Source organism: Monodon monoceros, unplaced genomic scaffold (genome assembly GCF_005190385.1).
Source record: "Monodon monoceros isolate NGI ecotype Baffin Bay Population unplaced genomic scaffold, NGI_Narwhal_1 Super_Scaffold_18, whole genome shotgun sequence".
NCBI lineage: Eukaryota > Metazoa > Chordata > Mammalia > Artiodactyla > Monodontidae > Monodon > Monodon monoceros.
In genome coordinates, this window is record NW_021703774.1 from 371413 (window position 1) to 396407 (window position 24995).

The 24995-nt window shown below is 63.2% G+C and overlaps 2 protein-coding genes and 1 long non-coding RNA gene across 5 annotated transcripts in view; 1 reads left to right on the forward strand and 2 right to left on the reverse strand.

Moving 5' to 3' along the window:
• The window catches only part of SYT2 (synaptotagmin 2), an 82664-nt gene extending 77347 nt beyond the window's left edge, over positions 1 to 5317 (forward strand). For 2 of the 3 annotated variants that reach the window (XM_029228078.1, XM_029228077.1), the window contains exons 3-9: positions 801 to 967; positions 1832 to 1948; positions 2200 to 2367; positions 2539 to 2706; positions 3537 to 3654; positions 4374 to 4507; positions 5058 to 5317. In XM_029228078.1, the coding sequence (XP_029083911.1) occupies positions 801 to 967; positions 1832 to 1948; positions 2200 to 2367; positions 2539 to 2706; positions 3537 to 3654; positions 4374 to 4507; positions 5058 to 5264 (1079 nt within the window). In that variant the 3' untranslated portion in view covers positions 5265 to 5317. Of the gene's footprint in view, positions 1 to 225; positions 968 to 1831; positions 1949 to 2199; positions 2368 to 2538; positions 2707 to 3536; positions 3655 to 4373; positions 4508 to 5057 lie in introns of those variants that run through there. The other variant, XM_029228076.1, reaches the window with a different exon arrangement.
• LOC114898506 lies at positions 966 to 7839 on the reverse strand. Its single transcript, XR_003794388.1, has 8 exons — positions 7377 to 7839; positions 4784 to 6838; positions 4202 to 4393; positions 3599 to 3844; positions 3069 to 3292; positions 2548 to 2682; positions 2205 to 2283; positions 966 to 2004 (listed from the first exon to the last, which is right to left on the reverse strand). It is a non-coding gene; the product is annotated as an uncharacterized LOC114898506 (long non-coding RNA).
• Positions 7840 to 14800: 6961 nt separating this feature from the next.
• PPP1R12B (protein phosphatase 1 regulatory subunit 12B) overlaps positions 14801 to 24995 on the reverse strand; it is a 197490-nt gene continuing 187295 nt past the window's right edge. Inside the window, exons 23-24 of the mRNA XM_029228075.1 lie at positions 24312 to 24391; positions 14801 to 16504 (exon numbers count right to left, since the gene is read on the reverse strand). Of these exons, the coding sequence (XP_029083908.1) occupies positions 16418 to 16504; positions 24312 to 24391 (167 nt within the window). The 3' untranslated portion in view covers positions 14801 to 16417. The remainder of the gene's footprint in view (positions 16505 to 24311; positions 24392 to 24995) is intronic.

Below are 24995 nucleotides of genomic sequence, written 5' to 3' on the forward strand. Positions count from 1 at the left end.
GGTGCGACAGCCGCGATCTTTCCTAATGTTTGGACCCGATTATTTGGGGATCCCCTTCAGGAATGGGGGGGCAGTATGGTCTGGCACTAATGAAGGGAACAAGGGGGTTTATGTGCCCTAACCTCCAGGGGGGATAAACGTTCTTATACTTAGAAATCTGTCAAAAGATGGAACCAAAAGAAGATAAAAAATTATGAAACAGAAATCATTATTCAAGTTTTCCAGTCATACTTTAAAACTACTTTATTTTGCAAGATGATAGAAAATAAAACCCCCTACTGCTTCCTGGATTTCTGGTAAAGGCTGTGGGGAGAAACCCGAGGTCCGGGTTCGGGGAGCAGCCCCACTGGAGGGAGGCGGTGCTTCAGCACCTCAGAGAGCAGCCCCGGCCGGCCCGCGGCCCGCCCCTCCCCGCACTTCCCCAGACCCGCGGGCCCTCTGAGCCCGGCCTCCTGGCACAGGCTTAGCCCTCTCAGGACTGCGCCTGAGGGCCGGGCCTTCCTACCCCACCGGGGTCTGATGAGGACCCTCCCATCCTTCGTGTGAGCCACAGTCCCAAGGGTCAAAGTTGTCAGATCTCAGCAGAGCCCAGATGAGGGCCCCGTGGTGTGCGCCTGGCTGCTGTCCCTGTCACAGGCTGTCCCTGCTGGGGTGGCAGAAAGGGGAGGGCACCGAAGCATGCAACTTAACGTGGGTTTACAACGCGGGGTGCGGCAGCGGGGCCGGGCCCCGACCCAGCTTTCTATCCTCGAGGGGTCGGGGCTGCCCGAGCGCTGCTGACCCCGTCTCCCTGTGGGCAGTGCCCCCCTGGGCGCTGGGCGCCATCGCGGTGCTCCTGGGCCTTCTGCTCCTCGCCTGCTGCTTCTGCATCTGCAAGAAGTGCTGCTGGAAGAAGAAGAAGAACAAGAAGGAGAAGGGCAAGGGCGCCAAGAACGCCATGAACATGAAGGACATGAAGGGTGGCCAGGTAGGCGGGGCCGGGTGACCAGAGGCCCCTCGATGCTCTCCAGGTGGGAAGAGCTCGCTCAGGTCAGCAGGGACTGTCCTTGACTGACCCGAAAGGAGGCCGTTGGGACAAAATGCTGGGAAGAGAGACCCCCCGCCCACCAGGAAGCCACCATCGAGTGACCCGGTTTCCTGCCGGCAGGGCTGCTGGACCATGTCCTCATTGTGGGGCCCTTTGGGTCCGTCTCTCGTCCACAAGGACGTGGCTCTTCTCCCCATCTTTCAGGGAGCAGCCTGGAAGACGCCCTGATGTACCTGTGTCTCCTTTTAAGTTTGCAGAGGCCCCGGGCGCCTCACTTTCCCCATGTTTGTTCTGGGAGGAATTTCTTGCTCAAGGAATCAGTGTGGAGGGAGGAAGGAGGGCTGATCTCAGGAGGTCAGCCAGGGGCCGTGGCCTTTGAGTCTGCGTGTGCATGTGTGTGAGAGCGTGTGTGAGCACGCACGTGGACGTGCGTGTGCGTGTGAGCCTGTGGGGGCCCCGGCCCTGCCATGCGGCTGGCCTGAGCTGCAGGATTTTCTTACCACTCTCTCCCTTCTCCTCCCACCTGTGGACTCGCCTGGCCTGGACGCCCGGCCTGCACGCCTGGTACGTGCTGCCCACGTGGTGGCCTGAGCTGGGGGCGGGGTGGGGGTCACAGGGAGGCTCCACCACTCAAGAAGCCGCGTGGCATCTGGGCCGTGCTGGCCCCGCAGGGACAGGGCCGGGCTGGGGGCTGAGGGGAAGCGGGGCCCGACGGAGCCCCTCCAGCTCTGGGTTGGGGTCTGCACGGGGGCAGGCTCCCCGCCTTTTCTCCCTTGACCCTCCCTCCCCTCCTCAGCCCCCCAGGACGATGATGACGCCGAGACGGGCCTGACGGAGGGCGAGGGCGAGGGCGAGGGCGAGGAGCCGGAGAACCTGGGGAAGCTGCAGTTCTCCCTGGACTATGACTTCCAGGCCAACCAGGTGCGCGGGGCGGGGGCGGGGGCGGCCCCCAGGGCTCCACGGGGCGGGCACCCTGGCTGTAGGGAAGAAGGGCTGTGCTCAGCCTGCCCGCCGTCCACGTGCTGCCCTCCTCGGGCAGACCAGTCACCTCGCGGCGACTGTCTCCCCCGTGTTACTCCGATTCCCCGGGGAGGGAGATGGAGGCCGACTTCCTGTCCAGCACCCACCCGCCCGCCCTCTCGGGGCTGACCCGGCGCCCACTCACTCCACAGCTCACCGTGGGCGTCCTGCAGGCCGCGGAGCTGCCCGCCCTGGACATGGGCGGCACCTCGGACCCTTATGTCAAGGTCTTCCTCCTTCCAGACAAGAAGAAGAAATATGAGACCAAAGTCCATCGGAAGACGCTGAACCCCGCCTTCAACGAGACTTTCACCTTCAAGGTGACAGGCTGGCCCGCTGTGGACCTTCCCCTGGTCCTGGGCTGTGGCTGAGGCCCAGAACCAGCTCGGCCTGGACCCGAGCCCGGGTGTCCGCAGACTTGGCAGGTGTCTTGCAGGGCCCCCAGAGGCCCCGAGCTGCCCTGACCCCTCCATCCTGCCTGTGCCCTGCAGGTGCCCTACCAGGAGCTGGGGGGCAAGACCCTGGTGATGGCCATCTACGACTTTGACCGCTTCTCCAAACACGACATCATCGGGGAGGTAAAGGTGCCCATGAACACCGTGGACCTGGGGCAGCCCATCGAGGAGTGGAGGGACCTGCAGGGCGGAGAGAAGGAGGAGGTGAGAGCGGGAGAGCTTGGCGGGTCCGCCCCACGCCCCCGGCTCTGTGTCTGCAGACGAGGGGGCACCTCAGGGGGACAGGACGCGTCACTCGTGTTTCTCCCATGGCTCTGGGCCCACTTAGGGCCGGTGACCCACCTGGGGACCACATTCACCCACAGGGAGAGCCCACATTGTTCTAGAGGATTCTCAGCAAGGGGGGCCTGTCTTCCTAGAAACTGCCACAGCACGCACTCACTCATTCGCCAAATATTTATTGAGCACCTGCTGTGTACCAAAGCCCCCATTTAGCCACCATCCCTTCCAAGCACCAGCCGGGCGTGTTGGCCGAGTCCGCGCATGTGAGGTGTGCCCTTCCTCACCTCGGGGCTCAGGTCGCCCGGAGGAAGGGTCAGCACCCTGACCGGGCTGTGGGCGAGGTGGCCAGCCTGGGTCCCGAGGCCCGCCTCTGAGAAGCCTCGACTGTGCCATGGCGCCGGCCGAGCTCTCGGGCCCAGGAGCCCCCTCTTGCTAGTCACGAGGTCCTTGCCCTGTGACGCTAACACAAGGAAAGGGATGCCGAGGGCTTGGAGGACAGCAGCTCGCTCTGCAAGTGGGATGGCTGTGATCAGGAAGGGGGGCTCCCCGCATCCCCTCTTCGTCCCCCTCCGCTGCCTGCCAGGCTGGGGAGGGGCCCCGGCAAACCCCACACCGCCAGCAGCCTGTCCTCGGCGCTGCAGTGTCCACCTGTCACGGCCAGGGCTGTGCCACCCCTGGCCTGAGGCCCCGAGGGGGTCAGCCGTGCTGGACACAGGCGCTGCTGCGCTGACCGCGTCCCCTTCCCCCGACAGCCGGAGAAGCTGGGTGACATCTGCACCTCGTTGCGCTACGTTCCCACGGCTGGGAAGCTCACCGTCTGCATCCTGGAGGCCAAGAACCTCAAGAAGATGGACGTGGGTGGCCTTTCAGGTGTGTGCGTGGCTTCTGGCCGCCATCGGGGGGCACCTGCCAGCCGGTCGCGGCCCAGAGCCCTCGACCTGGATAGCAGGCCTCAGATGCGTGGGACACACAGGCTGTCTGAGCGGCTTTGGGTCCTCAGGGCAGGACGGGGCGGGGAGCCCCGCTGAGAGCTGCCTTTCCGCTGCTCTCCCTGTGGGCCCTGGAGGGAAGGGGTCAGGGACGTCACCCCCAGGTGAGGCAGGGACAGGGAGGGCAGGTGGTGGGAGGGCTCGGCCTGACGCGGGCCCTTCTACCGTGGGGGGGGGGGGGGGGGGGGGGGGGGCCCGCCCTGGGAAGGGGCCTTGGGGGGGGGCGGGGGGGGGTGCGACTGCCCGGCCTCCTGAACTGCTCAGGTTCCCGCCAGCCCAGCTCTGTCCCTGAGCCCCCGTGTGACCTCGGGCAGACAGGTGCCCTTCTCTGGGCCTCGTTGCTAAGGTCAGAAGGATGGGATGGGGTGGGTCGCTGCCGTGCCCCCTGCCCAGGACGGACACCACCAAGTGGCCCCCTGGCTCCTCACCGAGCGCCGGCGCAGGCCCGTCCCAGCAGAGCTCCGAGCTCCAGGCGGCCACAGCCATGGCGGGGTCCCAGAGGTGAAGCCTCTGGCCGCCCTGGCCTGGAAGCTGGCACTGCCGTCCCTGGGCTGGCGGGCCGGGCGCGTGCTCAGGGCCTCGCCGGCTGCCTCCGCACAGACCCCTACGTGAAGATCCACCTGATGCAGAACGGCAAGAGGCTCAAGAAGAAGAAGACGACAGTGAAGAAGAAGACCCTGAACCCGTACTTCAACGAGTCCTTCAGCTTCGAGATCCCCTTCGAGCAGATCCAGGTGCTGGGCTGGCAGGGGTGGACGTGGGGCGGGTGACCTCCCCCACTGACTGCTACAGACGGCCGGCCGGCCATGCCCGGCACTTCCCAGCCCGCCCCTTTTCTGGGGAGGTGAGCGGGAGCCGCTCACAGACACCTCCTTTTGGCCTCGAGGTTGGTGGCAGGGCGCGTGTGTGGAGAGGCTGCAGCTGCTGAGGTGGTGGACGCCCACCTCCCCCTGCTGCCCCTCCACCCCCCAGTCCAGGTCACTTCCTCCGTGAAGCCTGCCCTAACTCACCAGCTGGACGTCACTCCCTCTGAGGTCCCGAGGTGCCTCCTGCTGGCCTCTCGGGTGTGACCTTCGTCACCTTGCGAGGATGCGCCTGCCCTTCTGCTCCCAGGCGCTCAGCGCGCCGCCGGGGGCCTGTGTTCAGTCCTTGGTAGAAGCGAAGGATGCGTCAGAGGCACGGGCCCCGCCTCTGTGTGCCCGCCCGCCCAGTTGGAGCTGGGGAGGGAGGGGCCGGCCGCCGGGTCCTTCTCCTGCCCACTGCCCCTCCCTCTGCCCCCTGCAGAAAGTCCAGGTGGTGGTCACCGTGCTGGATTACGACAAGCTGGGCAAGAACGAAGCCATCGGCAAGATCTTCGTGGGCAGCAGTGCCACAGGCACGGAGCTGCGGCACTGGTCTGACATGCTGGCCAACCCCCGCCGGCCCATCGCCCAGTGGCACTCACTCAAGCCCGAGGAGGAGGTGGACGCGCTGCTGGGCAAGAACAAGTAGGGGCCGCGGCCCGAGCGCTGCTGCCTCAGCTGGGCAGCCCTCGAGGCATCCCTGCCACCCGTGTGCGGCCGTGCCCTCGCTCCTCTGCCCTCGTCCTCTTTCTAAAGACCCCTCCCTCCGACGGTGGCTGAGGGGGGCCCCTCGGAGGTGAGAGAAGCCTGGCCCGTCGTCGCCCCGGGAGCTTCCTCGCTGCATGCCCGCCACCCTCCTCCTCCAAAGCTCCGCCCAGCCCTCGCCTCGAGGGAGGCTCTCTTGGCAGAAAGTGGTGGCATTTTCTGAGCGTTCCGGACCAACGGAATGGCAGCACCTCCTGACTCCTGACGGAAGGCAACCGGCGGCCGGGGATCCGTGCGTGTGTGCACATCCTCTGTGCTCGTGGAGGGCCGCGGACAGGGTGCCGTGTGGGAGCAGAGGGCTTAGAGCCCTGCTCGCACTGGGGAGCTCCCACGCTGCGTCGGGGTGGCTGTTTGGGAGGCGAGACGGGGAGACTGGACTGTGCAGAGCCAGGACCAAAGCCCGCTGCCGGCGTGGACCTCCTCCTGCTGCCGGGGGCTTCCCGGGACACCACAGACCTGAGCTATAGGCTAGACTGGCTGGACTCGAACGGGGACTGTCCGTCCCGCGACCTCACCTTGCTGACGGGTGATGTCAAACCGCAAAGAAACAGAAGACCCGCTTCCCAGAAAGGCCAAAATGAAACTGCCGGCCCTTTGCCCTTGCGGTGGGAGACCCAGATGCCGGCTCCCTTTCTAGGACGGGAGCCAGCAGTCACTGGCATCTCTTACCCTCCCGCCTGTGCTCCTCCCTTAATCAAAGGGGAGCAGCTCTGTCTGAAGACACGGTATCCGTTCAGAGCCAGAGGGCTTGAAAAGGAAGGTTTACGGGTTCTTAGTTCCCCTGAGGCCCCGCTAAGGAGGGGAGGGTAGTGGACAGCTGGCTGAGCTTTCCCAGGGGCCCTGCGGGGAGGCCCCGCCTAGCATTCCTGAGGGACTTGCTGTGAATCCCGAGGAGCAGGGCAGCCATTCCGAGCGGTGGCGGAGGACATGGGCCGGGTTCTGCCCCGCGGTCACTGTGCTCGTTCCCCGCGCACCTCGTGTCCCCAGCATCGATAAAAAGCCATATATACGTTAGTCCAGCGTGCACCGAGTCTCCTTCCAAACCTGCAGCCTGGGCGAGAGCACCCGGCCCCCGGCCCCTCAGCCGCCCTTGTCTCTGCAGCTGCAGGCCCTGGCCCTCTCCTCGGCGCGGAACACTCAAGGCTTCCCAGACCCCGAGCTGCGCCTCTTTCCCAGCACACGTGGCAGCACCTCCCACCCCGTCTAGCCACCCTGGCGTCTGCGGGCACCTGAGGCAGAGGGACGTCTCTTTCACTGTCAGAAAGGAGCAGGCATGTGTTCCTGCCCGGCTGCGTTTCCCGGCTGGGCAGGTGGTGAGAAGCCGTCTCCTCCGGGAGCAGCAGCTGGGCAGTGGGGCTCAGGCTTGCTCGTGGCCCTTGGTCCTCAGGAAGTCATTCTTCACTTGATGCCGAGAAGCTGGGACCTGACGAAGACTGTGGGCTGGTCCTAGGGCCCGGGCTGTAGGACAAGAGTGAGGCTTCAGGCCCGGGGGGGACCACAGGGGGCTGTCCCGGCCTGGATGCCCCCCTGCAGAGCTATGGGATTTGGTGCTTCCTCGGGGCCCCCTCTCCCCCGGGGCCCCCAGAGCTGACTTCTCACCCTCCACCTTCACTCTCGCGCCCCTTCCCGACCACCTTCCACCATCTGGGATTCTCGTCCACCCTCCCGAGCCCAGGACTCGCCTCTCTCCCGGCGGGAAGGGGAGAGGCTCCGCAGCACGTCTGCCGCTCTGGGGGTCCTGGGCCCGGAGACGCGGCTGGATTACGGCTCTGGGCCCACCTCGAGTGGGTAGCCTCAGGGGCAGGGAGGTTGAGTGTGGGCACCAGTGCGGAGCCGAGGGGACGCGGGAGGGGAGCAGTGCTCTCCTGGGTTCTGGCCGGTCCTGGCTGGGCCCCTGCCTCAGAGGAGCCATCTGAGCAGAAGGCATCTACCGGGCCCACAAACTAGGTGGGGAAACAACACTGGTCCTAAGTGTCCTGCACCTGAGGGTCCTTACCCAGTCCACAGAGCACCTTCACTGCCACCAGGCTTGTTTCTGGGGTGTCGGGATCCTGCCCTGAGAGGGACAGAATTAAGGTTGGCTACGAGGGGTTCTGGAGGCCTCCAGGCTGTGCGTTTTCACTCCCAAAGTCTACTGCAGAGAGGAAAGTAGAAGAGGCGATTTTTACAAAGGGACTGAAACCATGAAAAATGAAACCCAGTGCCACCCAGAAAATGGAGGTGAGGCCAGAAAGCTCTGTTTCCTCCTTTCTCCTTGAATAATCATTCCAGAGTGGAACCAGCTCCGCCAGGGCTCCGGGCACGTTTCCGGATTTTGGCCGCGCAAGCTGAGGGCTGGGGGAAGCTGGGGGAAGCCCCCTATGATGAGCGACCGGTGCCGGGCCGGATGGGAACTGACATTCCGGGTCGCTCGGCTGGGGGAAGGGACAGCAGGGATTCACGCAGCCTCAGGCCTGGTCTTTTTACTTCCCAGGAACCATATGTAGCTTGTGCTTCTAGAATCGGTTTGAGATGGTCTCGCTGGCCCAGGGCTTCAGTGAGGGGTGGGGGTGGGGTCGCTGCAGCTCCCCCGCCAGCCCTGCAGTGGGAGGTGGTGGGTGAGCGAACTGGGGGGGGGGAGGGCGCCCCTGGGGTTGGGGAGGGAGGGCGTCCGGCCCACCACGTGTCTGGCTTCTGTTTCCCCCAGCCCCACAGAGAGGCTGTCCCTGGGTCTCCCTCCACTCCATCCCCCTTCCTGCCTCAGAGCCCTGGTTCTGCCCTGGGTGGTGGCAGACAGGGGAGGGTCCCCAGGCCTGATCGTGGTGACCCTCAGCCCCCCAACATGGTTGCCAGATTTGGCAAATAAAAATGCAGGGCACCAAGTTAAATTTGAATTTCAGCTAAACAACCAGTAATTTCAAAGTGTAAGTCCCTCCTAGGCGCTGTTTGGGACTCACCCGAAACTCAGGCTGCCCCGCCGTCCATGCTCTGTCTGGCAGGCCAGTCCTGCGACCACTTCTGCCTCGCCCTCACCCCCTAGCCTCAGGGGGCAGGGACAGGTCACCAGGATTCTACCCATTCTTTGAGCTGCAATATTGGGAAGGGGGACACTCTGACTTGAAGACACAAGAATATATTTTTTAAGCGACAGCAAAACAAGAACCTTCTGAAGCCATTTGAGCCTCACGGAGAGGGTGGTCACCTGTGAACACGACCCCAGTCTCGTCCCACCAAGATGCATGTCTCAACTCTGTGTAAATAACCGCATGGCAATGCTGAGTGCCTCCAGCCCCGTTTTACACAACTTGAGCTGCTCCTTCGACTTTGTGTGTAAAGTCCTTCCCCTCGCCCTCCCGGCCCCCCTGCCCTGCCACGCGCCGGGGGGAGTTGGCCTCTGGCCCTGGTCTGACCAGGGGACCGTGGGCAGAGCTGACCCTCGGCGCCCTGCGTCCAGCCCTGTGTCCTGTGTGTGTGTGTGTGTGTGTGTGGTGTGCCCCCTCCTCCCACTCTCTGAATTCACTGAAAAGCCATACAGGGGCCCCTGCGGGGCCATCCTCCCAGGGCTCCCCTCAGGACACTCGTGAAGGGCTCACCCATCGTCACGTCTGCTCCCAGCCCCACGTTGCGAGGACGGATGGCGTCCGGGTCTCCCAGTGGGGCCCCAGCAGATGCCCCCGCTGGCCCGGCCCCCTCACCTGGTGTTGCAGTCTGACTCCACGTAGGGGGGTGGATGGGCCATGGGGGTACCCCGTGCAGGCGACGAGGGTTCTCAGGAGCTGTTGGTGGCCGGGTCTGTGGTCAGGTCCCTGATGCCGCCCGGCTGGACAACCAGCCCTGCTCACGTGACACTGGGGGCTTGGGGGGCCAAGGGTGGCAGTGGGGAGGGACCCCGGGGGCTGGAGAGCACGGTAGGCCAAGCTCCCCCGCATGCTCTCTCCTGCGGCTGGGCGGCTCTGGCTACGAGGGACCCTCACCAGTGCCCCAGCCCAGCCCCGGCCAGGTGTCCCATGGGAGGGCAGGAGGTGGAAGGGGGCCGGGGGACCCCAGGTCCCGAGCCATCTCGCTGAACCAGGAGGGACAGTAGCCGCAGGCCCCGGTGCAGAGGAACGCCACGCACGGGAGCGACCCCTCCAGCCAGCCCTGATGGGAGGAGGGGGAAATGCAGGGGGTCTGACAGGAGCGCCGACGAGGCCGCAGGTGGGCAGGTGGGCCCTGTGCGCTACAAGCCAGGCCCCTTGTGCTGGGGGGGTGGCGGGAGCCGGGGGCGCGTAGGGCCCCCCTCAGCCATCGGGACCCCAGGACCCCTTCCGAGAAGCCAGATGTTCTGCCCTGGCGCCTCCTCTCCGAGGGCGGGATCCGCTGCTTCTGAAATCCTGGGGTCTGAAGACTGCAAGAGCATGGCGGGCAGGCCCCAGGCCCCCTGGCACGCGCAGCCCCACCAGGACCCCTGCCTTCGCCGTCCCAGGAAGGACCCATGTCCAGCACCCACGCCCACCCCCGCCCCGCGGACTCTGTTCTTGTCTCATCTCTTGTCAACACGTTCTTTTGTAACAAGCGGCATTTCCTTATTAAAGGAATGAGCTGAAAGCACGCTGGGGGCGGTCTCTGGTTGTTCCTGCTGGGCTGGGGAGCAGGAGCCGCCCCCAGGGTCAGCGCGGGGGCGGGGGGGGGGGGGTGAGGCTGGGGACACGGCTCTTCCCTCAGGGGCTGGAGGAACCAGAAGGCCAGGCCAGGTCCAGCTGGGCGGTGGGCGCGTGGGCCCTCAGGGCAGCTGCTGGGGCGAGGCCTCCCGGGGGCTGGGGTGGACTAGACCCCCGGCTCCCCACTGCCAGCAGAGCCGGGCTCGGGGCGCGGCCACCGTCTGGCCCTGGGGTGGGGGTCAGAGGAGGGACGGTTCCTACAAGCCCTCGGTTAGCTCACCGCAGCCGACTTCTTCAGACGTCTGTGACTCCTGAGGCCGAGGACGGGGCTTCAGGATTTTCTGGAAAGAGACGGTAGGGCAGCACCGCCTCCAGACCTGGAAGGGTGACCCGTCCTCACTGCGATCTGGGGGCCGTCTCCTCAGGGAGGCCCCCGCAGCCCCTCTGCCACAGGTGGAGGGGGGCGTCCGGCTCAGGGCCAAGCTCCAGGGACGAGAAGGCAGAGCCTGTAAGGCTGGCCTGGCAGAGGCTGGGATTGAGGGGGGCAAGGCCAGCCCAGCACGAGGGCTGGGGAGTCTTCAGGAGGGAAGGGCCGGGCCTCACCGCCTCCAGGCGATGCCCAGTCTCCGCTGACTTCCCCGGGCCCAGCGGGCACCCAGAGGAGCCCTCACTCCAGACCTGATCCTTTGCCTCCGATTTGGGCCGCAGGCCAGCAGCCGGGTGGCCGCAGGGGAGAAGACGCCTCCCTCCCCCACCTCCGTGACCTCCAGCTCGGTGACGGGGCCTCCGCTGGGTGTGAATGGGGTCTGAGCAAACCAGATGGGGTGCCCTAGGACAGACGGAGGGCCCGACCCTGGCCCCCCTGCCAGCGGCCGAGCACCTTAACCTCCAGTGACCCCCACCAGCTGCCTTTAGAGTTTGGAGCCATGGAGTGGTTCCGGCTGCCCTGAACTGAGCGGTGGCCCTGCAGAGACAGTGCTGCACGGAGCAGCGGGCAGAGGCCCCGGGAACCCAAGGAAGCCACCTTCTCAGGGCCCCGGCCTCCCGGGGTGAGAGCACCAGTGCCCACCCCCGAGGCTGGGAGCCCCCCAGGCTCCTCCTTGGCCCCTGTGGCCGTCCCTGGGACAGAGGCCCCCAGTGGCAAGGATGGTGACGTGAAACTACCACAGGCTGGCCCTATGTAAGGTTCTATAAACCCCATTTCCTAAACTGTGGAGACAGTCACGAAGTTAAAACACAATTTACTTATTTATAAATACTGTTGTGTTTACAGGCATCATGTAGATGTGGATATTATTATTCCCAAACTTTCAAACACAGAATACTTAATAATACTATATAATAACCAGTAAAACAAAATCATTCATCTCAGAGTTGAAAGGCCACTCAGAATTGCATAAAAATACATTCAACTCACAAAGCGCATCTGGGTCCCTCCCTAAACCCCTATCCCCACCACGTGTATTTACAACGGAGCCGACTTAAAACGGTCCCTCTGGTGCTTTCTTGGAGGGGAAGTCAGGTGGGGGTAAGGTGAACAAAGACAAAATGCTACCCCTGGAATGGGGGTGTGGAGACCCCAGGGAGGGTCTCACAGCTCTTGCCACCCATCACGACAGAGGCAGAGGGAACGGAGGGGGACGGGGGGGACCACGGCACTGCAGCCTGAGTCAGAGTCCCCCATGGCGGGACATGGGGACAGTCTCGCCCTCCCCCACCTGGGGGCCAGCCTGACAGCAGCCCCAGCCTTTCAGGGGTGCAAGGGAACCTCCACCCCTGCGGCCCACCTCCTGCTGTCTTGGCTTGAGCCCCTCGTATTTCCCTCCGAGCCCCCTCCCCAGAAGAGCGCGGTATGGAGAGAAGACGCAGGTCAGGCTCAGAGGCCAGCCTAGCACCCCACGTCCAGGACCTGCCCCCACCCCGAGTCCTGCTTCTGTGAGACCATCGAGGCTTCAACGAGGCCCCCGGGGCCCTGCCTTTCCTGAACCCGCTCCTGCAAGGCAACAGCAGATGAGCCACTGTCCCAGACGCACCGACACTGCCCGGTGCCCTCCTGAGGACTCACTCAGTCTCTAGCTGTGCAGACGAGGCCAGGCTGCCCATGGGCCCCGCCCAGGCTAGGGACAAACCTCGCCTTCGAGGGGGAAGTGGCACAGCCAGTCAGCTTTGCAACCAGAGGAGTCGGGGCTGATTCGTGGACAATCTCTCCTCTAAAGCACCACCAGCTCCAAGTGAGAAAAGCAAAAAATTAATGGGGAGGAAGATGAGAGTAGGCGGGAGGGTGAAAGGTGTGTTTATTTTGCAAAGACAGGAGCATCGTGAGGTCACCTTAAAGGGCCACCCAGGAAAAGTTTACTGGGAGCATTAGGGGAAAATCTGGAGAAGTAACAGAAAAGGTCACTCTGGCAGATTCCCAGTCCGAAATGATAAACAGATTAATTGGAGAAGAAGCTCAGAGAGAAGCCCTCTGGGGAATGGAGGGGGGAAGCAAAAGATGTGAGTTAACAGAGTAACACACTTGGATGAAACTGGGTGATGAGATTGCATTTTGAAATCTCCATGTAGCAAACACGCATGTGCACACAGGCTTAGAAGCAAGAGTGATCCCCAAAGCTCGAAACCTCCTAAGGCAGCATCAGGCCAACCCTCAGCCGTGTCTGTCTCTAGATGTACTTCCCAAGGAGGGGCTCCCAGGACCCCTCCTCAACCTGACGTCCGACCACGACCCTCACAGGAGGGGCTGCATCGCCTGCTACGCGGCCACCAGCCGGTCCAGATTCTCCCGAGCCCACCTCACTCCCAAGCAGCTGTGACAATGACGGTTCCCGGGGCCGCAGTGAAGCTGATCTACTGCCCAATCTAATCAGAGCACAAGCGATCAATGGCCATCCTTGACACAGTCTACATACCCATCCGGGGGGCCGAGCAAAGCTTCGGCTTGTTTGGAGGCTGAGGGATGCGGGCCCCAGACCCTGGCCCTCCCCCTCCTCCCCGGGGGCTGCTCGGTCCTGCAGCCTTTGGTGTAAACTCCCTGCAGCCCTGCTCAGGGGAGGGACCTCGGCTTGCGACAGCCCAGGTCCAGATCTGATGGCCCCACAAAACTAAAGGCTGGGGTTTCCTCGAGGAAGGCCCTCTGGTGCTTAAGGCAGAGCTGAGACTGAGTGGCCGGTGGGGAGAAACACAGCGGGTCTGCTGTCTGGACGCCAGGAGCCGGGCCCCTCCCGTGAGAACCACTCATCCAGAGGCCGTGTTTCCACCCCCGCGGGTTTGCATATTCTCACCAGGCCATCAGGAGGGACGGCCACTACCCTCCAGACTGAATTCACTTTCCCACCTTGACACACTCTTAAACCATCTGAATGAGAAGAAATTTTGAAGTGAGAGCAAAAACTCTGAGTGAGAAATGTTCTGGTCTCCCTAGGAATCAACAAATCACAGACTCTCAAGCCAAGAAGGGGTCCTGAGGACCACCGACCCAGCCCCCTTTCACAGGCGGCCGCACGGCTGGTCAGGACAGGCGCTGGCCCCGGGCCCCGATGCCCGGTCCTTTCAGCGGCCTCGTTCTGCCGCCACAGCTGCCTTCCTACAAGGTCAGGAGACACACCCTCCGAGGTGCTGAAACCTGCCTTCAAACCCAGTAATGGGGACCACACTCTGTACTTGTAACTGGGCCCCGACAGGGGCAGGACCACCTATGACCGCTGGCCGCCATGTCCAGAGTCAGGGGTGGTGCTGGAGGCCAGGACGCCAGCGCTCACCCAGTGGATGGAACCAGGGGCCCACTCCCTACCGGCCCAGCTGCTGAGTCCCCGAGGTTTTCCCTTCGGAGCCACACGGTGGCCTGGAAGCTGGGAAGCCCCTCTGTCTGTGTCCGTCTGGGTGGGAGAGGCCTGCTCCAGGGCCAGAAACCTGGAGACGGAGATGAGCTGCTCCCCTCCACGCTGGTAGTTCACACACACCTTGGTGGGGTCCACGGGCTTGGAAGTGGGATTCCAGCTGCCGTTTGCCCCGAGTGGTGCTAACATGCACACGATTTGCTCAGGGCAGGGAAGCAGAGGAGCTGACGCCCTGCAAGTGGGCCGAGGAGACAGGCCAGGGCTCATCCTTCCTTCAGACCCTTCCAAGGCCCAACCTGGGGCCTCAGGCACGAGGGGGAGAAGCAGTGAGGCTTCAGCCAGAGACTCAGACTCTCAGAGGCTGGTTGTCACTCCCAGAGGTGCGACCTGTCCAGAAAACCGCTGGCCAAGGCCGACGAGGCCCTCCCCCCAGCGCTGACCACCCATCCAGGCACCGCGGTGACAGGGCGCAACCCCAGAGGTAGCGAGGGGGCCCCTGACCATCACCTCGCGGACCAGCACAGCCTGGAAAGAGACCAGATTCAGAGTCTGTCTCACAGACTTAGTTGCATAAGAGAGAGAGCGCCTGAGATCACGGGCTGGTCCACACCACGGGCTCTAGCCACAGAGCCTGGCTTCCTGAGTGGAGAGGCCTGACACAGAAGGGCTGGAGGGAGGCGCGGGACACAGCCCGACCGGGTTCCGAGAGCCGCCCGCGCCCCCGAAAGGCACAGACGGAGCGGAGGGCATGCTGCGGCCCCTCTGCCTGATGCAAGAGAGTCCAGGTGACGTCCTAATAATTCAGTTTCCTTTTCCAGTCCTGGCCCAGCACCCAGGGTGTGCCGGAGAGTCAGGGTCAAGGCCAAGGCCTCGTGCCCGCTCCCCTCCCCCAGAACAAAGGAAACGCTACAGTGGAAGATATGAAACTTCGCTCTCAGCATCCCCCCCACGCAACCCCCCCGGCCCCGACGACACAAATCACCCGTGCCCAGGCGTCGCTCCTCGCAGGAAATGGCCGGACATGGAAGATTTTGCACACTCTGAGAAAGGCGTTTTGCCCCAGGAGACAAATCTCCTATCCCGAACTGGGACCTTGATCATGGCTCTGGGTTAAAGAGCATGTGACGTTTCTGAGGGCCATGGAAGGGGCTGGAAAGAAAGAGAAACTAGACAGAGGTAGCGTATGTTGAGAACGGACCGCTACACACTAAATGTCTCCGGCAACCCCAAAGCGACCTGCACACTCAAACCAGCCGAGGGATAAAGCGCCTACAAAAAGCAAACACTTAAGTGTTAATACTGGGGCATCATCAAGAACTCATGACCTAATTCTGTGCTGAACCAAGGGAGCCACCTGTCCAGGTTTTCGTCCAGAGAAGGATAGCCAAGACAGGGCAGGTGGGAAAAGCAGGGCGCGTGGGGACCGACTTCCAGGCCCAGGGGAGCGTCAGCACCTTGGGGGTCCCCAGCCGCAGGTATGGCAGGGCTGTCACGTTACAGGGGGACCCTCAGGAAGACCTCAACTCTCATCCAAGCCGCCCAGCTTTCGAGCGATCAAGGCGCAGCCGCCAGAGGCTCCCTGACGGCAGGGTGGGGTCCCTGGGACACAGCCTTGGCCACCGGGTCTCGCCACTCCGAGTCCAGACTCGTTCCTCCCGCTGGCTTCCAAGCAAACAATCGTCTCTCCCCTGGACACGCCCCAGATGCCATCAAGCCCACCACGCTCACAGCACAAGGCATGAGGGGGGGGGCCTCAGACGCCCCCGCGCCTCCTCACAGCGGCGTCACTTCTCTTCAGGAGAGGAGACCAGGTCAAAGGGAGGTGGGGCAGGCGGGTGTTCTAGCAGAGAAACGCTGCGTGGGGAGGACGGTGGGGAGCTGAGCCCGGCCTGGCCGGGGAGAGGCCAGCGGTACCACTGCCCGGGCACACCGCTGGGGTCGGTGCTCTGTCCCAGCGCCCACCTCCCGGGGTACGCGCCGCGGGGCGGACGGAGGAAGGAAAGTAAAAGGGCAGAAAGAGAAGAGGCAAGCCCGGTCACCTGAGCCCTGGGGAGAGGGCCAGACACGGAGGGAACGGGCGTTAAGACCAGTCAGGTGCCACTAGGTTGCTGGTAGAAAAAATTCCACCACCACCAGCGGGAGTTAGGGAAAAGTCAGTTCCTGAGAGGCAAGGACAAGCAGAGGCCCCGACGTGGAGTCACTGTCAACTTGGATCTAGTGGCGGCAGCTCCAGAGGCCTCCCCATGTGTGTCCCACATCAGAGCGCATGGCGGTGGCAGCAGGGCTGGGGCCTGGACCAAGTGCTACGTGGACCAGTGGCCCGGCAACCAGAGGCCGGGTCCACGGCTGGCCTGGCGACCCCCAGGCCTCCACCAGATGGCTCTATCGGTTGAGGGATCGCAGTCGTGCTTCGATGGAAACTGTCTGAACCCCAGCGGCGGAGGCCGGAGGAGGGGACACGGAGGGTGCAGAGGCGGCAACTGGATGACGGCCAGAGAAAGGTCCTCGTGGCTCCTCTTGGCCGGTGGGCGCCGGCGGGGGAGAGGCGGGGCCAGCGCCGTCCCGGGAAGCCAGCGCCTGGCCTACTTGGACAGCTTGCTGATGACCCTGATGAGGGCGCCGTTCTCATCCTTCAGCCTCTGGTTGTCGGATTTCAGTTCTGTCAGGACCTGCAGGCGGAAGGGAAAGGCGAGTCAGTCCGGCTGGTGACGGGGACCAAGTGCCCTTCTTCCTGCTCACGGGCTGGTGACGGTACTGCGCGGGGCCACAGCCCCTCCGCGCACACGGCAGGAACAGCCCCTTCCCCGCGCGCCACCCTCTCCTTCTCCTGAACCAGTAACTATTCCAGGGTTTCCTCCCCGGAACTCGCCTCTGGTTCAGAGAAACCAGGGCAGCGCCATGTGTGCTGGGGACACAGGGAAGGGTCAGAAGAGGTGATGGGGTGAAGGGAAGGAAGGCGGGAACGCGTGGTGGGGGGCACAGCTCGGCTTTCCCGTCACACCCCCAAGACGACTTAGGGTCTTGCTTCTGGTGCCGTGTGCCAGAACCCGCTGAGGTCCCCGCTGGCCGTAGCACATGTGTCCACAGTCAACCCCCAACACCCAGGAGCCCGAGCATGCCCTAAGGGGGCTGGGGCTCTGCTGTGGGAGATGGGGGTGGAGACGTCTGTTCTCCCAGCCCGGCCTCCCCGGACCATCACACTGTGTCACGCAACTCGTGAAGCGAGGGAGCAGCGGCCCCGCGCCCAGGCCGGGGAAGTGTGGCGTGTCTGACAGCCCCGACGGGTCCCGACGAGGGCACGGCTGGTGTGCGAGCCTTGCCGGCGGCAAGAGAGAGTCAGGTCAGAGGGAAAGCGCTTCTTCACTGTGAAGGCGACAAAAATCCACACCCACATCTGTCTGGGGCGAGTGTCCTCTGGTCGGTCATTCAAACCTACAGGCCCCTCCATGTTCCCAGGGCTAATTCCAGTTCTGGCTCTGCTGTTAGCACCCAGGGGTCAGTCAGATCCCCGTGAAGAATGGAACCGTTCCCTCAGCCTCTCACGGAAGATGCAGGTGAAGTCGCAGAGGGAGACCTGACCTCGTGTGCACAGACCGCAGACACACGAGGCACTGGTGGAGGGACAGAACAGCGGAGCACCAGGACGGCCTCAGGGTCTGTGACGCAGCCATCCTCAGGTCCACAGACGAGGGCCCGAGTCCAGCATCGCTAGCGCAGCACGGCACAGCTCCTCACGGGAAAGCACACACTGGCTCCAGAGCTCACCCCTTCCCCGCAGACGCGGTCGCGGGCCCGGAAGCCGCGACCGTCATCCGTGAGCTGTGCCGCTTGAGGCACACCGCTCTCCTCTCTGGCTTTCCATTTTGTATCTAAAGAAGCCCATCCCCGCCCTCGTCCCTCACAAAGCAGGGGCTCCGTGGGGGCCACAGCTGTGACCGCATGCAGTGTTAGAGGGCGTTGATCCAGGAAATACCAGAGCAGGCCTGTCCTCTGACCTCTGACCTGACACCGTCGGAGCCTGGCCGGCCTCCCTCTTCTGCCTCCACCCCTTGGCCTCAACTGCCCAGACACTCAAGCCAAGAGGCTCGCAGCAGCCCACGGGCGTGGCCTCCCTCCTCTTCCCCTGCCACGTGCCCTCCCAGGGCACCCCGGGGCCGGCAGCCTGGGCGCCAGCGAGACTCTCAGGCCGTGTTCCCACGATGGGAGCCCCGGGTGGGAAGAAGCTCTACATGGGGACAGGCCGTGTGTCACCGCCGGCAGCTCGTCAGGTTGGATCTGAACCGCTCCCCTTTAAAAGCATGTACAAACGCACCCTCGAGCCTTGGAGATTTATGTCCACGTTGAGACTCAACTCTTTGGGAAAAACTTGGCCAAGGCACTTTCCCAGCTGCCCGAGCTCCCGCGGCCAGCTCCAGGGAGCGCCAGGAAGGAAGAGAGGGGCGCGGAGGAAGCGTGAGGAAGGCGGGCTCAGGAGGGAGAGGAGGAAGCGGAGGGGGTTCTTGGAGCCGCACGTGAAGCACGGGACGGTTACGCACGGACACCCGTGGAAGCGCCGCGCACGACGAGCTTGCACAGCTTCCCCGCTTCTAAGTGCCCGGTTTGCCTCAGTTTGACGTGAAGGACAAATAGAACGAAGCACCTCTTCTCCAACGTCGCCTCTTCCAACCTTAGGTGAGGAGCGTGCGGGCGTGGGGTCCCGACGCTGCAGCGGCCCCGGGAGACCCCCAAACCGGAGGCAGGCCGGCAGGCTCCTCCTGGAAAGGGCTGGGTGGCGAAGGCCCAGGTCCAAAGCCGCGTGGTCTCTGAGCAACGCCCACCTCTCAAGGGCCCACAGACACGGCGACGCGCACACAATGGCCCGGCTCCGGGAAGACGGCGCTTGTGGATGCTGGAACCTGACCCCACGGAATCCCCACGCGTCTTCTGTGGGTTTCTCCGTGACCCGGGCGGGCCTCTCTGCGTGGCCGTGCTGGGCAGTCGGCACTGAGGGGCCGCAGGCTGCCCCCTCGCCCCACGCCAGGGCTGCCAGGCGGTGGGTGCGCGGCCGGCCCGGAGCCTGACGTCCTTGGCCCGCCCGCCCCGTACCCTCCAAGTGACCTCGGGCAAGTTACTTCTTCTGTGACTTGGTTTTTCCCATAGGAAAAGTGACTGTTATGGGGAATAAATGAGAAAGGGCGAGTACAGGGCTCAGCACAGGCCCTCAGACGACAGCCGCCTCCAGGGCCACCAGCCCTCCTGATCTCACGCTCTCCCCACCAGGAGGAAACCAAGAAAACCGGGCCATCTTCCGGGGGCCCCCGTCCGCCCCAGGTCAAAGCTGGCTCATCTCTTGGCGTGAAGCTTGGCCCTGACGTGCTGTCACGAGGAGGGCCGGCAGGCTGCTCGGGGCCGCGGGCCACCTCCCTCTCAAGTTTCTGTGTCACAGCGTCTCCAGCAGGGTATCAGCTCCACCCGACAGTAATTCGGGTGCTTCAGATCTAGTGGGTACCAGTTGCCAGCTACTGACCCCGAAGACACAGCAAACGGGCACAAAGAAGAACAGGTCTGGGTCAGCACTAATTAGATTGTTGCCACAAATTAAAAACTCATATCAGGGAGAGACCGCTCAGCAGTGAGGACCCCTCACGCCGCCGCGGTGAGGAAACGAGCCACATCTGCGAGCCTGTCTGAGACCCACATCCAGGGACAGGCGTCGAGGGCAGAAGATGCATTTCCTGGTTCTCTGGTGAAGACGAGCCCCCGCTCCCCTGCCGCCTTCTCGGCAAGCCCCCTGCTGGCAGTGGGGCTGGGGGTTTGGCCGTGGGAGGGCACATCCCCAGGCCCAGATCTGTGACAAGCAGGGGGGCAACACCCGCCAAGAAGGGAGAGGGATGGAAAGACCCAGCAGGGGGTGGGGAGAGTGGGGCTGGGTCAGTGCCCCCCCCCCCCCCTCAGCGCTCGTTCTTGTCAGGTCCTGGGGCCGCGGTCCTCAGCCCAGCTGCACAACAGAACCAGCAGGGGAGCTCTGAACAGACACCCGGGCCTTTGCCTCTGAGGGGTGCCTGGCACAAATGTGCTCAAGCCCCCAGGTGTCTGGAACGTGTGGCCCCTGCCCTTGGTCGCCGTCACCCCAGGCGCAACCCGACTGCTCCAGGGACCAGGTTGCACTTGGATTGCTGTTGACCGAGACCCTGACCTCCCCCCAGAAACGTGTGCGTGTCCACACACAAGTAGGCGTGGACCCGTCTGGCTGAGTGACCCGCGCTCTGTCTCTAGGGGAAGAGTCTCACCAAACCAACGGCAGCCCAGGCCAGGCCCCAGCCCTGGGTCGCCCCGGCCCATGCCGCCTCTGCAGACCACCGACCTTCACAGGAACCCGCGTGCAGGCTCTGGGGGGCGAGCGCAGAGCCCGGGACCAACAACAAGAGGGAACGTGCCTGGAGTGGAGGAGGGGAGGAGGGGGCAGGCCTAGAGCCCCTGGGGGTCCGAGCCCTCGATGGCCTCCGAGAGTCTGGCCACAACCCGGGTCAGGGCCCTGTTCTCAGCCTGCAGCTGCTCGTGCATCTGCTTCAAGGTCTGAATCTGTTTTAGCTGGTGGAGGTTCTGCAGAGTGACACACGAGGACAGACAGGCAGACAAGACAAGACGGACCAGAGGAGAGAAAAGTGGGACAAAGAAATCACGTTGACATTCAGTTGACGTTTTGTTTTAGTTTTTAGTTCGCATGCAAGAAGGGAAAGGAGAGAGGCCAGAGGAATGGTGGGCGGGGGGGGGGGTGCGGCCTAGGGCACCCGGAGCTTCTCCCAAGTCCAGCTGCTGCCCTGCTCTCCGCTCCTCTCCTCCGCCCCCCATACTTGGCCCCCTACTCCCACTTGTTTTCTCTGTCTTTCTATTACCTCATTTATTTCTCATTTAAAAAAATGGAACGAGGCAAAGAAGAGAGGGCCTGTCGTTGAACTGTTTTCTGTGGGAGGCGCACCTACAGAAGACCCTCTACCTTTCCTGGAAGTATCATCGCCAGGCCTCCTCTGCTGCCTGGACGCCTGTTCCAGGATCAAGAACTGCCCACCTGCCCCCACCTGCTCCGGGAGGGTATGCACCAGGGAACCCATGGCAGACTATACTGTCTCTGCCCGGGTCACAAAGAGGCTGGGAGCTACTTAAAGCTGCCACAGACAGCCTCCTGCGTGGAATCACAGCTCTGCACAAAGGTGGAGGGCACCGTGTCCAACGAAAATGGACCGGTGACCGATACCCTTGCCAGTCCAGCTGTTAGCATGTGTTGCAAATGGAACAGAACAACCCGCCCAAAGCCATGCTTCCCAATCCCTGCGTCCCACGAAGGATCTAAAGCCGGCAATAAACGGAGTCCTATCCAGGCCTACTTCCTGTCACTAGTCCTTCCTAAGAGTTCTCTGACCCTGAAGCTGAGGCCACCAGCTCTGGCAGAGAGAATGCGGTCTTGTCATGCGAACGGGGCTTCACAGACAGAGATGACAATCCTGTGGGCTGTGGTGACTACAGACAGGTCACCGGGCACCAGAGGAAGTCTCTCCTGCCCACGTGGACAGGAAGGACAGAAATGAAAGATGGGAGGAGTTATAGCTGTTTGGGAGTGAAAGAAGCAAGAAAATGAAAGGCAGCACGAAGATGAAAACAGTGAAAAGGAAAAACAAGCAGAGACAAACGGCTGCATCTCTTTCCCCACAGAGGGAGCATCGCCACCTTGGGAAAAGGGAGGGCAGCCGCACAGTTCTGAGCAGCCTGGAGCGGCCGAGAGAGGACACAGAAGGTCGCGGTGCAGCCCGCGGGACCAAATTTAAGAACCAATGGAGAGTCCCTGACTCTCACCCTTCTTTGGGTCGACACTGGACTGAAGCTTTCAAGGCAGTCACGGTCCTTACGTGAAGTGGTCCTTGCCTCCTGGGGAATAACGTTAAACTAGGAGGACGATTCCGGTGAACTTGTGCACAGGCAGGCAGAGGGGGAAGAATGTGGCCATAATGGCAGGAAGCTGCCGCGGGAGCGAGGCTGAGAACAAGGCGTGGTGGGGAGGCGGTGGGAGGGCACAGAGCAGGGTGGCCGGGCAAGCTGCCAGGGCAAGGAGATTGAAAAATCCAAGAGCAATCTCATGGGGGATCGGTTGCCAGGCTCCTCCCATGCGCGGGCCTGGGGCAAGGGGAGGAGGCGCCACGGGAAAGCTCTCCGCCCGAGGCAGGCGTGCTGACCCGCACACCCGGCGGAGGCTGGCACACGACCCCGCTCCAGCCCAGCCCGCGTGCACTTCTCCTGGGGAGAGTCCATAAACACCTACCTTTCCAAGTCAAGACCAGAAAGGCGCAGCCTGTGTCGCCACCACGGAGCCCCACTCCCCGCGCGCGAGCCCACCTTACGGTTCCCGGAGGCGGGGAACAGGCCCGAGTCCCTCTCTGTCCCTGAGCGCCCGGCTCCTCAGGGGTCACTGGAGGCCACAGCCCCTCCTCCCTGCGGGCCACGCCCGGAGGGGCTGAGCATCTGTACAAACTGGACCAGCTCCACTGGCCCTCAGCTCAACCGGGCCCCGGGTGCGACCAGCACCTGTGCTGCGGCTGGCTACCGAGCATCCACGCATGTCCCCACAGACTGCTGTCTGCGTGAAGGGCCTGAAAGCTGACCAAGCATCCCCTGAGCCTCCTGCAGGCCAGCACACCAGTTTCACGATGCTTGCGTCTGTACATCTGAAGTCTCTGTCCCCAAAGAGGGTCCAGGCGCAAACACCCTAAGGTCGGCTGGCGGACGGCTGGCACGGCCCCCCCAGTCCCTGGGTGGAGCGGGACTGTCTGCTCACCTGGCCGGGCTTCAAGCTGAGCGAACGTGCTCAGGGCTGAGCCGGCAGGAGCTTCTCCCCCAGGGGTCTGCGACTGGCAATGCAGAACAAGGGCAGCTGACTCAATGAAGAAATTTTTTAACTAAAAGAAGACTGGCTTTCAATCAGTATACCTACTGGTATGGGGCCTAGACGGTCATGGCCGGGTTCCGCCTGAATTTGAGGTGGGCCAGCACACGACCCGGGGCTGAGCGGGGCACGAGCTTCCATGTACCTGACCTCCATTGAGGAAAGAAAAGGACTCATAATCTCGTTCATGAAATCTCAGCCCGAGAGGCTGATGAGACAGAGAGAAAGACGCACCTGCCCCAGCCCATGGCCCCAAGGGTGCCTGGCGCCTCTGTACTCAGAGAGGGAAACGGGGGTGGGGGGGAACCCAGCTGCTCCCCCTCGGCTTGCAATCCGGCTCTCGTGTGGGGCTGAATGGATGAGAAAGCACCTCCCGGCTGGAGGGTACGAGGCGGCCTGGGCCCTCGAGGACCCTACAAGGAAACAGCTCGGGCCTTACCCACGCTCCTGATCAGTGTTTGGGCCATTTCTCAATGAGCATCCTGTTAGCTGCCAACAGACAGTATAACACAAGGGCTTCAAAAATGGAGGAGCCCCTGCACAACCGTGAGCTGTGGACCTGCCATTCAGACCTGTCCAGCCTGCGAACGTGCTCTGAGTGGCAGGTGAGGTGGGCCTAGAGAAACCAGCAGCTGGAGAAGCAAAACCACCAGCTATTTTTGCTTCTGGCTGTTCTTGAGACGTAGGCGGCACTGCCTGACACCGCGTGTGGGCGTCCCGGCACGTCCGGGATGGGGAGCGTGGAGCGCGCACAGGGCTTGCCCCTCCCGCGTGCAGCAGCCACGCAGACCAACAGGATTCCGGGCATTTGACCTTGTTGAGCCCTGAGCAACTTTTTTCAGTAAAGAACCAACCTTCTCAGGCCATGGGAGCAATAAACGTCTCTCCCAGAGGGCTCCTGGCCTGAGGGCTCTGCTCACACTTCCAGGAGCCAGAGGCATGTGTTTCACGGGTGAAGATCCGCTGAGAGAGGAAAGCAGCCAAGCGGCACCCAGCCACCGCGGCCGGCCCCACGCGCTGCAGCCCCGAGGTCCGGGTCCATGCACTCCCTCTCCCCCTCCCCTGGGCAGCGCGAGTGCGGCTCCCAGGACTCGCTGCCCGATGGTGACCGTCCCCGGGGAGGGAGATGTGGCTGAATATTCCAGGGGCAAGGGCGGGGCAGGAGACCAACAGCAGAACCAGCCTGCCCTCCATGGAGGACTGGCTCCACCCGCGTGCCTTCCTGGCTCCGCTTCCCAGGCTCTCCCCGGGGGCCAGGAGCTGAGGACCCGGCTTCGGACTTTCACCCGTCCCTCCCTCGGGGTGAAGCTGCTGCTGAGAAAACCTTACGAGTTCCGCTCAGGTCTGCCTCCAGCCTGATGCACGACATCCCCTTACACCAAAGGCCACATCTGTCCCCAGAGGGGCTGTGAGGGGCCCCAGGGGCGCCGGGCGAGCTGAGAGCCAGGGTAGGGGCCGCGCACAGGCTCGCCTCGTCCTCACCATGCCCGCACCCCTCACGGGCTGCCCTGACCCGCCCGCAGGCCTGGGTGCAGGCACACGGCAAGCGCGCCTCTCCATACCTTCATCTCCTCCTCCATCTCCGACATCTTCCGCTCCAAGGCTCGCCTCTCCTGTTCAACACAACCAAACTGCTGAACATCTGACAGATTTGGAAAGGAGTCAAAACCCTGCCCCCCACCCCACCCCCGACTTATCCGGACCCCAAAGCCATGGGAATAAAACTTAGCTGCTTTCCAAATTAAACACAACCGGGGGAGATGGGAACCCATTACACGCCCAGGGTCAAGTCAAAGCTAGGGTTCATCGATAAATCTGAGTTTTCCCAACCCGAGAATGTCAACCCCCAGAAAGACACTCTGAGAGTGGTCAGCGGGGGTCAGCAGTTGGCCCGGAGCTGCCCCACCTCGGTCAGGGCCAGCAGGATGTCTGCTCTTCTTAGGGCTGGAGTCCTGAGACCTCGACCTGGGGCAGAGGGTCCTGCTGAAGCTCCCCCTCTGTTCAAAGGGACGGGAAGGGTCCAGAGGCCTGGACCACACGCCGTGGCAGGCGAGCCTGCGCAGTTCCGCTTTCCCAGGGCGACGTGGACGGCCCCCTGAGGACCCTCCCGCCCCGAGCTCTCAGGAGGCCGAAGCACCAGCAACCAAACTGCTCTCCAGAGTCAGGCAGAGAGGAGAGGCGCCCCCTGGGGTGGGATGTGCAGGCGCCCGCCTCCTTCAGACGGTGTCCTCCCCCCCCCCCCCCCC